The sequence below is a fragment of the Ochotona princeps genome, chromosome 22 (genome assembly GCF_030435755.1).
Source record: "Ochotona princeps isolate mOchPri1 chromosome 22, mOchPri1.hap1, whole genome shotgun sequence".
Taxonomy (NCBI): Eukaryota; Metazoa; Chordata; class Mammalia; order Lagomorpha; family Ochotonidae; genus Ochotona; species Ochotona princeps.
The window spans coordinates 36,608,690-36,620,967 of NC_080853.1; the positions used below are offsets into that span (position 1 = coordinate 36,608,690).

Genomic DNA, 12,278 nt, shown 5'->3' on the forward strand with positions numbered 1-12,278 from the left:
CGTGCCGGTGGAAGACCTTTCTGTCTCTCCCAGTCTTTAACTCTGATTTTCAAATAAGTCTCTGAACATAAAAAAAAATAAAGGACAGTTGCTAGATGTCTCAAGAGCTGGCTTTTTTAATTTTTTTTTTTTTCTGAAAAGGTACGGGTAATAAACACTTTGGCCTTTTGGGACCATCCAGTATCACTGGGAACCACTCCACTCTGCCTCAGCAAAAGCAGCATGGTGCATCCCACGGTTAAAGGAAAACCTGAGCTGAGCTAAATGTAGTAACATTTATTTGAGCAAGCACAAGTTTCTAGGACCAGGCAGCAATCCACAGAGAAGTTGGTTCGGAACATACCCTCCCATCTCACGTGCAAACTGCTCGGGCTCAGGGAAGGAAGTGATCCGTAGAACACACTTGGTGAAGTGCGACTGTCATGTTTGGGCAGTTTCCTGCCTCTAATGGGCTAAGACGCATGGTCCTGCTCACAGTTTATCTACACTCTCAGCAGGGAGACGGTTCACATGGAGTTGGGAGGCTACTCTGGGACAAACTGGATCAGGGGTAGACCAAACTGGACACAATGAAAAACTGGAAACCGAAACTTGAATTTTTCATCTAATTTTCACATGTGACAAAATACTTTGTATCAGCCACTCAGTAAGTGTAAAGTAACATAGCTGTTAGTCCTTTCGTGCAACTAAGGTCTCTTCAGGGTAAGTTTGCTGCAATCAGTCAAAACAGCAGATGCAGCAAGGCACCTAAGGAGAGCAGGGTAGGACTAGGGACTAGAGAGGAGGCAGAGGAAGGGAGAGGGAAGGCAAAGGATGGAAAGGGGGGGGTGGTCTCCTGCCATGGTGGCAGGATGTGCCTGCAAGGCAAAAGGGCGCAAGAAAGGATGGGGAAGGGGTGGCACGCCAAGCAAGGAGAGACTCTGCCAGAGAAACCTGGCTCGGGCCCGACCCCGGGCAGCAGGAGCCCGGCTCGGCTCTGACCCTAAGCAGCAGGAGCCCGGCTCGGCTCTGACCCTAAGCAGCAGGAGCCCGGCTCGGTTCTGACCCTAAGCAGTAGGAGCCTGGCTCGGCCCCGACCCCGGGCAGCAGGAGCCCGGCTCGGTTCTGACTCTAAGCATCAGGAACCCGGCTCGGCCCCAACCCTAGACACGCAGGAGCCCGGCTCGGCTCTGACCCTAAGCAGCAGGAGCCCGGCTCGGGCCCCAACCCCGGGCAGCACGAGCCCGGCTCGGGCGCGGACAGCCAGTACCGGGGGCAGACAGGACATCCGCTCGCCGCCCGCGCGTTCTGCCCGGCCCTCGGCGTCTCGCGACATCTCGCAGCTCCCAGGCTCGGCAGGGACATCTCGCGGGATCAGCGTCCAGGGCAGCGGTGCGAGGACCAGGTGACCGCTCCGCCCCGCTGGGCAGGCCGGCCGCCGCTGCGCGCAGGCGCGGGGCGCGTCGCTGGTGTCCGGCGGCGGGCGCGATGGGGCTGAGTCGTGTGCGCGCGGTCTTCTTCGACCTGGACAACACGCTCATCGACACGGCCGGGGCAAGCAGGCTGGGCATGCTGGAGGTAAAGTCCCCCGGCCTGTGGGCTCCTCCGCACGGGCCTCGCGTGCTCGCTGCCCCCGGCCTGTGCGCTCCCCCACATGGGCCTCGCGTGCTCGCTGCCCCCGGCCTGTGCGCTCCCCCACATGGGCCTCGCTTGCTCCCTGCCCCCGGCCTGTGCGCTCCTCCGCACGGGCCTCCCCGGGGCCGCGCGTGCCCCCTGCCCCTGGCCTGTGCGCTCCTCCGCACGGGCCTCGGTGCTCCCTCCCCCCGGCCTGTGCGCTCCGGCCGGGCTCAGCATGGCAGTCAGGGCCGGATGAGCGGCTCGGTGCAGGTGCCCGGAACCCGGAAGCATGCGGACAGGTGCCATGCTGGCAGGGTCTCCCGAGGACAGCCTGCACGGCCCCGGCCCTGGACTTTGCCCGGGGCCCGGGCCTGCCCAGGCGCCACCCCCGCGGCACTTGAGGACCTCCTTCCTACTCCTCCAGCCCGGACCCACCCCGCTTTGCTCCCTCTGCCTGCAGCTTGGTAGGTGAGCAGAGTGGGAGGACCTTTCAACTCTCAGCATCATCCATGTTTCGCTGGACCTTGAGCCTTTGCGTCGTGTTTTGTTTCTTGTTGCCTGTTAGTGTCTGTCCCATACTTTATCACTTGCTGGAGAGAGAGAGACAGAAATCTCCCGTTCACTGATTCACTCGATGCCTGGAATAGCTGGGACTGTGCCAGACCAGGGCCAAGAGCTGGGAACTCCTTGGAGGTCTTCCACAGCCACCTGAGCCGTCCCCCGTCAGGGAACCCACCCAGGCACCCCCATACTACACCTGTCTGGTACTTCATCTTTCAGAGAATCTTCCCGCAGGGGAGGTCTACAGCCATGCTTTTCAGCAGGAGTCCCTTGGCTCCGTGTCTCCCCCTTCCTTTATTCGTGAATCTGTCACAGGGTTGCTGTGTGTTCTCTGGAAGGAAAGACTTGCCAAGTCCTTGGGTTCCCCCAAAGCGCTGGAACTGGTGGACGTTTTCATTCTGCGAGCATGTCTTCTCAGCTTGACCTCAGCCTCAGGCACGCTGTGTGCTGAACCACCGACCGTCTTTACTTCATGGGTGGGGTTAAAGGTAGCCAAATGACTAGCAGATTATGACAAAGAGGAGATGGTTGATTTTACAAAGTTAGAGGATTGAGTGATTGTTTTTGAGGATGAGAAAGCTAACCCCGGTGTATTGCAATTAAAACCTTGACTCAGTCTTAGGCATAGGCCAAAAGTTCCTGTTTCTCTAAGTTGTATTTAGTCCAAAGGCAGAATTACAGGTAAGGGAGGCAGAGAATCTTCCGCCTGTTGGTTCACTCCCTAGATGACCACAGTGGGCAGCACTGGGCTGGGCCGAAGCCAGGGGCTTCATTTGGGTCTCCCGTATAGGTGATGAACCCTGTACTTGGAGCGTCTTCTGCCACTTTCCCAGGCACATCAGCGCCAGGCCTGGAACCTGCACACGTGGGATGCAGGTTTGCAGTGGTTTAACTCAGCGTGCCACAGCGCTGGCCCTCCGAGTTCACATTTCACAGTCACATCCGTGGCTGGTGTACAGCACCACAGGTGGATGCCAGTTCATGTCCACCTGCTCCACTTCCTGTGTAGCTGCCTGTTGGGGCCTGGGAGCATCAGGAGAGGCTGACATGTTTGCACCCCTGCCACCCACATGGGAGGCTTTAGCCTGGCCCAGTATTGCTCACTGTGATCAACTAGGGAATGAGCCAGCAGGCGACACATCTCTCCCTGTCTCTGCCTCTCTCAGTCACTCCAGTTTTCAAAAATAAATGCATCATTTTTTTTTTTAATTCAGGCATCTGGATCTGAAACCCAGCCCCCCTAATATCTAGCATGAAAGCACCTTGTTATTTGACACAAGTGATGTGACATGTTTTGAAGCCACAACCCTTCATCGCAAAATCTGAGCACTACTGTTAGTTTTTAAGGCCTGTTGGAGGGGTTTACCACAGTGGAAAGGTTCACTCAGGGAGCATCGCCTTGTCCCCAGCCACCCCCAGAGCACAACCCCCCGTTTTTGTTAGCTCTGGTTCATCTCTAGTTGGAGCTGTCACTGTGGTCTCGTCTCCAGACTTGCCGGGTCCTGTTCCTCCTCCGCACGCCTGCCACAGTGAGATTTCTACAGGGAGGGTGCAGTTCTGCTTTCTCTTTACACTCTCACTTGACGCTGGTGTCCACATACCTTCCTTGCTGCCTTCTGCTTTGTAAGACTTACTTACTATTTTTATTGGAAAGGCAGATCAGATGTTACAGAGAGAAGGAGAGACAAAAAGATCCTCCATCTGCTGGTTTGCTCCCCAAATGGCTGCAGTGGCCAGAGTTGAGCCCATTTGAAGTCAGGAGCCTCTTCCGGGTCTCCCACGCAGGTGCAGTGTCCCAAGGCTTTGGGCCGTCCTCGACTGCCTTCCCAGGCCACAGGCAAGGAGCTGAATGGGGAGTGGAGCAGCCAAGATATGAACCAGCACCCATATGGGATCGCAGCACCTGCCAGTGAGGATTTAGCCATTGCTCTGGGCCCCACGTATCTTCTTTCTAACTTGCCAAAAGGGCATTACCATAGATTTTTGTAACATAGAACCATGCAGCTAAGTTTTGAGCTTTGAGAGAGGAAACATGGTGTCTTTTTTTTTTTTTTTTTTGGATGTGATACATAGTAAATGTGGAAAGAATGTGAGATGGGTAGATAAAAATTCTGACCTCAGAACTCGGTTCTAATACCATCTTTATTAGTAACGTACAAAGTGAGCAAAATTGAATTCTGCTTTTGCCTTTACAAGGAATACCTTAGCAGATAAGGATACAACTGCCAGTCCTAAATATTGACCTCTTTTAAGTCCAGGCTGTTAACATGTCTGATCCAGCTTTCCATCAGTGTGCCTGGGAAGACAGCAGTGCTCAAGTGCTTGGCCCCTCTTGCCCTTGTGGAACACAGGGTAGGGCTCCTGGCTCCTGGCTACTGCATGGCCCAACCCTGGGGGTTGCAGCCATTTGAAAGCTTTAACCAATGGATGGAAGATGTTGACCTCTTTCTCTCTCTACCTTTCAAATAATAAATCTTTAAAAAAAAACTTATTTAAAAGTAATGTCAGGCCCGGCAGCATGGCCTAGCAGCTAAAGTCCTCGCCTTGAACGCACCGGGATCCCATATGGGCGCCGGTTCTAATCCCGGCAGCTCCACTTCCCATCCAGCTCCCTGCTTGTGGCCTGGGAAAGCAGTCGAGGAGGGCTCAAAGCTTTGGGACCCTGCACCCGCATGGGAGACCTGGAAGAGGTTCCTGGTTCCCAGCTTCGGATCGGCGCAGCACCGGCCCGTTGCAGCTCACTTGGGGAGTGAAACATCGGAGGGAAGATCTTCCTCTCTGTCTCTCCTCCTCTGTGTATATCCAGCTTTCCAATAAAAATGAATAAATCTAGGGCCCGGCAGCATGGCCTAGCGGCTAAAGTCCTTGCCTTGAATGCCCTGGGATCCCATATGGGTGCCGGTTCTAATCCCGGCAGCTCCACTTCCCATCCAGCTCCCTGCTTGTGGCCTGGGAAAGCAGTCGAGGACAGCCCAAAGCTTTGGGACTCTGCACCCGCGTGGGAGACCCGGAAGAGGTTCCTGGTTCCCGGCTTTGGATCGGCACGTACCGGCCCATTGCGGCTCACTTGGGGAGTGAAACATTGGACGGAAGATCTTCCTCTCTGTCTCTCCTCCTCTCTGTATATCCGGCTTTCCAATAAAAATAAATCTTTAAAAAAAAAAAAGTAATGTTAGGGCCCAGTGCGATTGCCTAATGGCCAAATCCTCACCTTGCAAGCACTGGGATCCCATATAGGTGTCAATTCATATCCCAGCTGCTCCACTTCCCATCCAGCTCCCTGCTGGTGGTCTGGGAAAGCAGTCAAGGATGGCCCAAAAACTTGGGACCCTGCACCCACATGGGAGACCTGGAAGAAGCTCCTGGAGTTTGATTGGCTTAGATCCAGTCATTGCAGCCATTTGGGAAGTGAACCAGCAGATGGGATATTTTTCTGTCTGTATATCTGGTTGAATTTCTAGAATTTTTGCAAGCAGTCGTACTATGTTAACATGTTGGTTTATTTTATTTGGTTCATTTTTCACTTTTACCAGAAAGCCAGCAATCTTCCATCTGCTGGTTCACTTCCCAGCTGCCCACAGCAGCCAAGGTCATCAGGCCGGGGAACCCAGAGCCCAGTGTAACTCTTCCAAGTGCTGTACTGACACCTGCTGCTTCCCATTATGCACCTCGGCAGGAAGTGGTTACAGGTGGAGATAACTCACATCAGGCACTCCACTGTGAGATGTGTGTGTCCCAAATGGCATCTTTACCATTGAGCCAAATGTTCATACTGTCAGCTTGTGTGTGTGTGTGTGTTTAAGGTTTATTCATTTTTGTTGGAAAGACAGCTTAACAGAGGAGCTGGTTTGCTCTCCACTGTAGAGTGGCTGGAGTTGATCCCATCCGAAGCCAGGAGCTATTTCTGGGTCTCCCACATGGGTGCAGGATCCTAAGGCTTTGGGCAGTCTTCGACTGCTTTCCCAGGCCATAAGCAGGGAGCTGGATGGGAAGTGGAGCAGCCAGAACACAAACTGGCACTCATATGAGAACCTGGTGCTTGCAAGGTCAGGATCAGCCAACTGAGCCATCTCACGGGGGCCAAGCTTAGGTTTTTAAATAAGTTGTATTTGGAACTCAACTCCTTTATACGTAACTGCTATTTGGGAAATGCTTTTCTGAAAGTCCTGTTCAGTATCACATGGTTTCCAAACCAGCCTCCATGGGTATTTAGGACAGACATTGGGCTTTGGGTTAGGGTTTCTTTGGTTTGGTTTTGGCTTTGAGTGGGGTGGACATCTGGCATCGTGGTTAGGATGTCGCTTAGATTAGGATATGCATCCTGATGGTCTCCAGCTCACTGGAGTTTGGGGAGTGTTCTGTGAGCAGGTCCTGATGGTCTCCAGCACACTGGAGTTTTACTTTTCATGTGTAGCAGCACGTCTGTCTGCCCCGAGTGCCCTCCGTCACAGCAAAGAGTAATTCTGGGGTTGTCACCACAGAAGATGGTGACATCACCTGGGAGCTGAAATTTCTTGGTTCATTAAGATTTAACTTGATAAAACAAAATTTGCCAATATTTTGCCTTCCCTCCAAGTTCTTAATTGAGGGCCTGCACGGGGCTGATTCCGCCTGCAGCACTGGCAGTTCCTCTTGGTACCGGTTCTCGTCCCAGCTGCTCCAGTTCTGCACTGGCTCCCTGCTAATGTGCCTGAGAAAGCACCAGAAGATGGTCCAGGTGCTTGGGTCATCGCACCCATGTGGGACACATGCTAGGTTTTGGCAGAACCAAGACCTGGCTGGCAAGGCCATTGGAGAGTGAACCAGCAGAGGGAGGCTCTCTCCCCCTCCTCTTCCTTTCCCCCCTCTCTCTTCTTTTCCCACTCCCTCTCTCTCTCTGCAACTCTTTCAAGTAAAACAAATTGTTCTTTAAAAGAAAAATAGAAATTCTCGCAATTGGTACACTTGTTTTGTACTCGTACTTTTCTTAATTATTTTATATATTAATTAGCACATACAGTCTGAAAAAATCCCTTTTCCTTTGTGAAAATCACTTTCTTTTGATTCTTCCACTCTGATGGAGAAATGACTTTCCCCTTTGAGTGAGTGAGTGGAGTTTCTGGTCCGAGTAGTGTAGCTTTTATTTCATCCCTGTGTAGTTTAGCTCAACACAGTTTCACTTGTTTGACCACTCTGTAGCAACAGAGGACAATTGGGATTTTTTTCAATTGATTATTTGAGAGGTAGAAACATACAGAGACAGAGCTTCCATGCACCGGTTGGATCCCCATATGTGTTCAGTGCCGAGGCCTAGACCAGACCAAAGCAGGAGCCAGGATCAGTCAGTCCCGGTCTCCAACCACCTCCTCAGGAACCCACTCCCTCCCGAGGACACGTTAGCAGGAGAGTGGACTTGGGAGCGCAGCCAGGGCTCAAACCCAAGCCCTCCCTGCAGGATGCCAACAGCCTGACTAGTGTGCTGGCTGCTAGGCCAGATGCCCAGCCCGGCCCACTCGGGTGCGACCGTGCACATGTTCTGCACACACCTGCCAAGTGCCTGGGCTCCCCTCGGAGGCACACGCGGGCACTGCCCATGGGAGGGGAGCCCGGGAAGCACAGTAGAGGTGTGGGGAGGCAGGACAGAGGCCAGCAGGGTGATTGGTGAGCTGGGGTAAGCAGCCGAGGAGCTCTGGGAGACTGCAGAACCCGTCGCAGCAGAGCTGTGGCCTTTTCCTGCCGGCTCTGCCCCATGTGGGTGGCTGCTCCCAGGGCAGCACATTGGCCCCAGACTGCGTGTCGGTGCTCCTGGAGCCCGCAGGCACAGAGGGCTCAGGACCTGCCTGCGTGGGGCTGTGGGCACCAGGGAGCTTTGGGCAGCTGTGCACGCAGGTTCAGAGGTCAGGCCGTCTTCACGCTTCCTTCCAGTGGCCGCTCCAGCTCATCCCTTCACGCACATGCCTTCCATTGTGGCTCAGCTTGGCTTTCTGTCTGCTCCACGTCACAACATTTCGAGTTCTTGGCCCTTGTCCGTGCTGTTTCTAATCCCATCCTCCTCCCCACTCATCAACTTGGTAATCCCATGGTTGCAATGTGGCTTGCCCTACCAAACCTTACCCAGCTGCCCTGCAGGTTAAGTGCCATTTTGTATCTGTAATTCTTGTCCCCAGAACTGTGAGGGCGCTTACCTCCTCCACTTGTGTCGATGGTGTCCCCAGAATTGTCGGGGCGCTTACCTCCTCCGCTTATGTCGATGGTGTCCCCAGGATTGTCGGGGTGCTTACCTCCTCCGCTTATGTCGATGGTGTCCCCGGAATTGTCGGGCTGCTTACCTCTGCTGTACTGATGGTGTCCCTGCCTCTTCCCACTAGTGAAGGCCCCCAGGACAGGCGTCTCCGTCCGCTACCCACCGTGCAGTGTAGACTTTGAAAGTGTTGGCTGTGGAAGTAGGCAAACACAGATTCAGATCTCAGATCAGGCAAGTTACTGACTCATGTCGAAAAGGGAATTCCATTGTGGAGCTGTAGGGAAGAATTAAAAATGATGTTGTGTGCATTTGGTACAGTCCTTGGCCACGCTGGGCTTTTTACTAAATGTTAGTAGATCAGATGCACCCTAATCCAGCAAGTAACAGCCCAGATTAATTCGAATGGGAACACAGGAACACAGCAGGGTTTCAGCCGGCGCAGGAGACCAGATGGCTTGGAACATTGGAAGTTCCTATTTGGAAAATGGGATTGAGAGGCAGCACTGAGTCATCAGAACTCAAACTGTAGCTCTTTATTTTTATTTATTTATTTTTTTAAGTATAAGATTGGGTCCCCTTCTATGTGATGGTTATTTAGACTTGGAAAATGTGAAGTGGAGGGTCTGATGCAGTAGCCTGGTGGCTAAAGTCCTTGCCTTGCATGCACCAGGATCCCATCTGGGCACTGGTTCATAGTTCATATCCCGGCTGCTCCACTTCCCTTCCAAATTCCTGCTTGTGGCCTGGGAAAGCAGTAGAGGAAGGCCCAAAGCCTTGGGACCCTGCAGCCACGTAGGAGACTTGGAGGAAGCTCCTGGCTCCTGACTTCAGATCAGTTCAGCTCCAGTGAACCAGCGGATAGAAGATCTTTCTCTCTGTCTCTCCTTCTCTCTGTAAATCTGACTTTCCAATTAAAAAATAAAATAAATCCTTATTTCTAAAATATGTGAAATGGATATAGTGGTAAAGGTTAGATGAAGTAGCATTAGTTTTCCTGGGAGAACGTCAGAAGTTTAAAGTGTTTCACTAAATGAAAGTACAAGTTCTATTTTCTTTCTTTTTCTCTTTAAGATTTCTTTATTTTTATTGGAAAGTCAGATATACAAAGAGAAGGAGAGACAGAGAGGAAGATCTGCCGTCTGATGGTTCACTCCCCAAGTGGCCAGTAGCTCCTCCGGGTCTCCCACGCAGGTGCAGGGTCCCAAGGCTTTGGGCCGTCCTCGACTGCTTTCCCAGGCCACAAGCAGGGAGCTGGATGGGAAGTGGAGCTGCCGGGATTAGAACTGGTGCCCATGTGGCATCCCAGCATGTGCAAGGTGAGGACTTAGGCAGTAGGCTACTGGGCCAGGCCCCAAGTTCTATTTTCATGTCAGAATTAAAGGCGGTGGACTACCAAATGAAGGGTGGTTACTGACTAAAGAATCTTCTTAAAAGAGAAACTGATTGAAAAAAAAATATATGAAGGAGTTGTCTGGAGAGAATGGGAACCCTTCATTTTGGTGTCTTTCGGAATATAAGCAGTCCCCAGCAGAAGGGGCATGGAGACAGGCCTACTGTAAGACAGAGGAGTTTTTTGGTTTGGTTTTGTTTTGTTTAAGAAAGAAAAAAAGCAAGCAGAGTCCCTCAGGCACCAGGCAGAACCCAGCTTCTCAGCATAGCCACAAAAGGCATGAAGCCTTAATGGATTGTTTTTTCCCCCTTATGTAGGTGATAAAGCTCTTGCAATCAAAATACCATTATGAAGAAGAGGCTGAGGTCATCTGTGACAAAGTTCAAGTTAAGCTCAGCAAGGAGTGCTTTCACCCTTACAACACATGCATCACGGAGCTGAGGACTTCTCACTGGGAGGAAGCCATCCGGGAGACCAGAGGGGGCGCTGGCGACAGGAAACTGGCCGAGGAGTGTTACTTCCTGTGGAAGTCCGCCCGTTTGCAGCACATGACGCTGGCAGAGGACGTCAAGGCCATGCTCACTGAACTTCGGAAGGAAGTGCGCCTGCTCCTGCTCACCAACGGGGACCGGCAGACGCAGAGGGAGAAGATCGAGGCCTGCGCCTGTGCGTCCTACTTCGATGCCATCGTGATCGGCGGGGAGTACCCGGAGGAGAAGCCGGCGCCCTCCATATTCTACCACTGCTGCGACCTGCTGGGAGTGCAGCCTGGAGACTGTGTGATGGTCGGTGACACGCTAGAAACGGACATCCAAGGAGGCCTCAACGCGGGACTGAAAGCGACCGTGTGGGTCAACAGGAGCGGCGGCGTGCCGCTCAAGTCCGCGCCGGTCCCGCATTACGTGGTTTCCTCCGTGCTGGAGCTGCCCGCTCTGCTACCAAGCATAGACCGTAAAGGCAGCAGGTCAGCCTGAAGCACGGGCAGGGCCACGACGGTGGGGCCCTGGGCTGCATCCAGCACGCGCCAGGGCGCTCTGGCTCCTGGGGTCCAGTCCTAGCCGTGGGCTGCTCTACAGTGTAACGGCCATCGCCGAGTGGCCTCGGACAGCCAGCCGCTCGCCGGCGTGCATCTGCATTAAGGAAAGTCGTTTTTGGTAGAATAGCTCAGGAAACTTGAGGACATACATGATTTGTTAGTCTGTGAGTTAAGATTTTGTTTTGAAAAATTCATTTATTAATCTTTTAGTATCTTGACTCTGATGCTAAGCAGAGTAACTTACATATGAATGCATAGGTGTAGATTTTTTTATGGCTTAAAATGACCATTTAGAATAGATCTCATGTAAGTAGAGAAGCATCAGAGCAATTGGATCTAGCTGATACGCGATAAATATTAAGTCATCCGGGCGTTTTATGGTGAAATTGTTTGGCATATTTCACTTCTTATCATGTAAGTCATGTGTTTGCCTACTTGGGACGCGCACCTTGTTTCCTGTTATGGAGCTAGTCTCTGCGTGACCTCTGACGGCGCCGGGGTCAGTGTTTGGACGCTATGTACATGACTGATGCATTCCCCAAGGGAAAAAGTGTCACAATCACCTTCTGGTTCTGCTTCTCTACAACTTCACAACTCCTGGCGTGAGCTCACGGCTTCCGTTTAGCCATCACAGTTTGTGGAAATATGTTTGTTTACCTCTCTCCGCAGGCGCACGGTGGGGTCTAGGAGACTGAGCTGCTTTGCCATGGTACCAGACATCACGTGTCCTACGCAGACGCAGATCTGAAAGAGGAGAGGGACCCCCCCCCCCCCCCGCGACCTCACCAGGCAGCTCCAGGTCTTCCATACCCCATTGTGATGCCAACAGAAGGTGCGGCTTTGCTGGGAGCTGTTTCCAGAGTGCCATTCTAATACTGAAATGACTCTCCTCAGAGTCCTCTTCTGCCTTAACTCTTTCGTGAGTATGTCACTTCACAAATGTCTACAGCCAATTCAGGGTTCACCTCCAGCGTATCTAAAAGCTCTGGGAGCTGGCACCGTGGCGTAGTAGGCGAAGCCTCGGCCTGTGGTGCTGGCATCTCATTTGGCCTCCAGTTCATGTTCGGCTGCTCTGCTTCCAGCCCAGTTTCTTGGTTCAAGGCACCATGGGAGACCCAGAAGAAGCTCCTAGCTGCTGCCTTTGGCCCACCCGCAGCTGTTGCAGCCATGTGGGGAGTGAACCAGCCAGGTGAAGATCTCTCTGTAACTCTGCCTTTCAAATAAAAATAAGTCTTTTAAGAAGTAGAGGCTCTGCAAATGTGACCCAGGCTGTTTGTTGATAGGATCTCATGACTGCACTCCCCAGACTTGGAGCAAAGTGGTTATTTATGTAGGAAGCATGAGTTGGGTTGGCTGTTTTGTTTTGATGGGTTTAAAAAGACTTCAGAAAGTGTTGGAACTTGTTGAACTGTAGCTCTAAGAGTATACCCACCTTGTACCTACTTGGACAGTTTTCTGGCTACCTCCAAGAA

The 12,278-nt window shown here is 52.4% G+C and overlaps 1 protein-coding gene across 1 annotated transcript; it reads left to right on the plus strand.

Moving 5' to 3' along the window:
• The first annotated feature begins 1,408 nt into the window (after positions 1-1,408).
• NANP (N-acetylneuraminic acid phosphatase) lies at positions 1,409-10,795 on the plus strand. The gene is made up of 2 exons (XM_004593377.3): positions 1,409-1,557; positions 10,088-10,795. Exons 1-2 carry the CDS (start codon positions 1,468-1,470, stop codon positions 10,742-10,744), a joined length of 747 nt encoding a protein of 248 aa, XP_004593434.3. The 5' UTR covers positions 1,409-1,467; the 3' UTR covers positions 10,745-10,795.
• Positions 10,796-12,278: the final 1,483 nt, after the last annotated feature.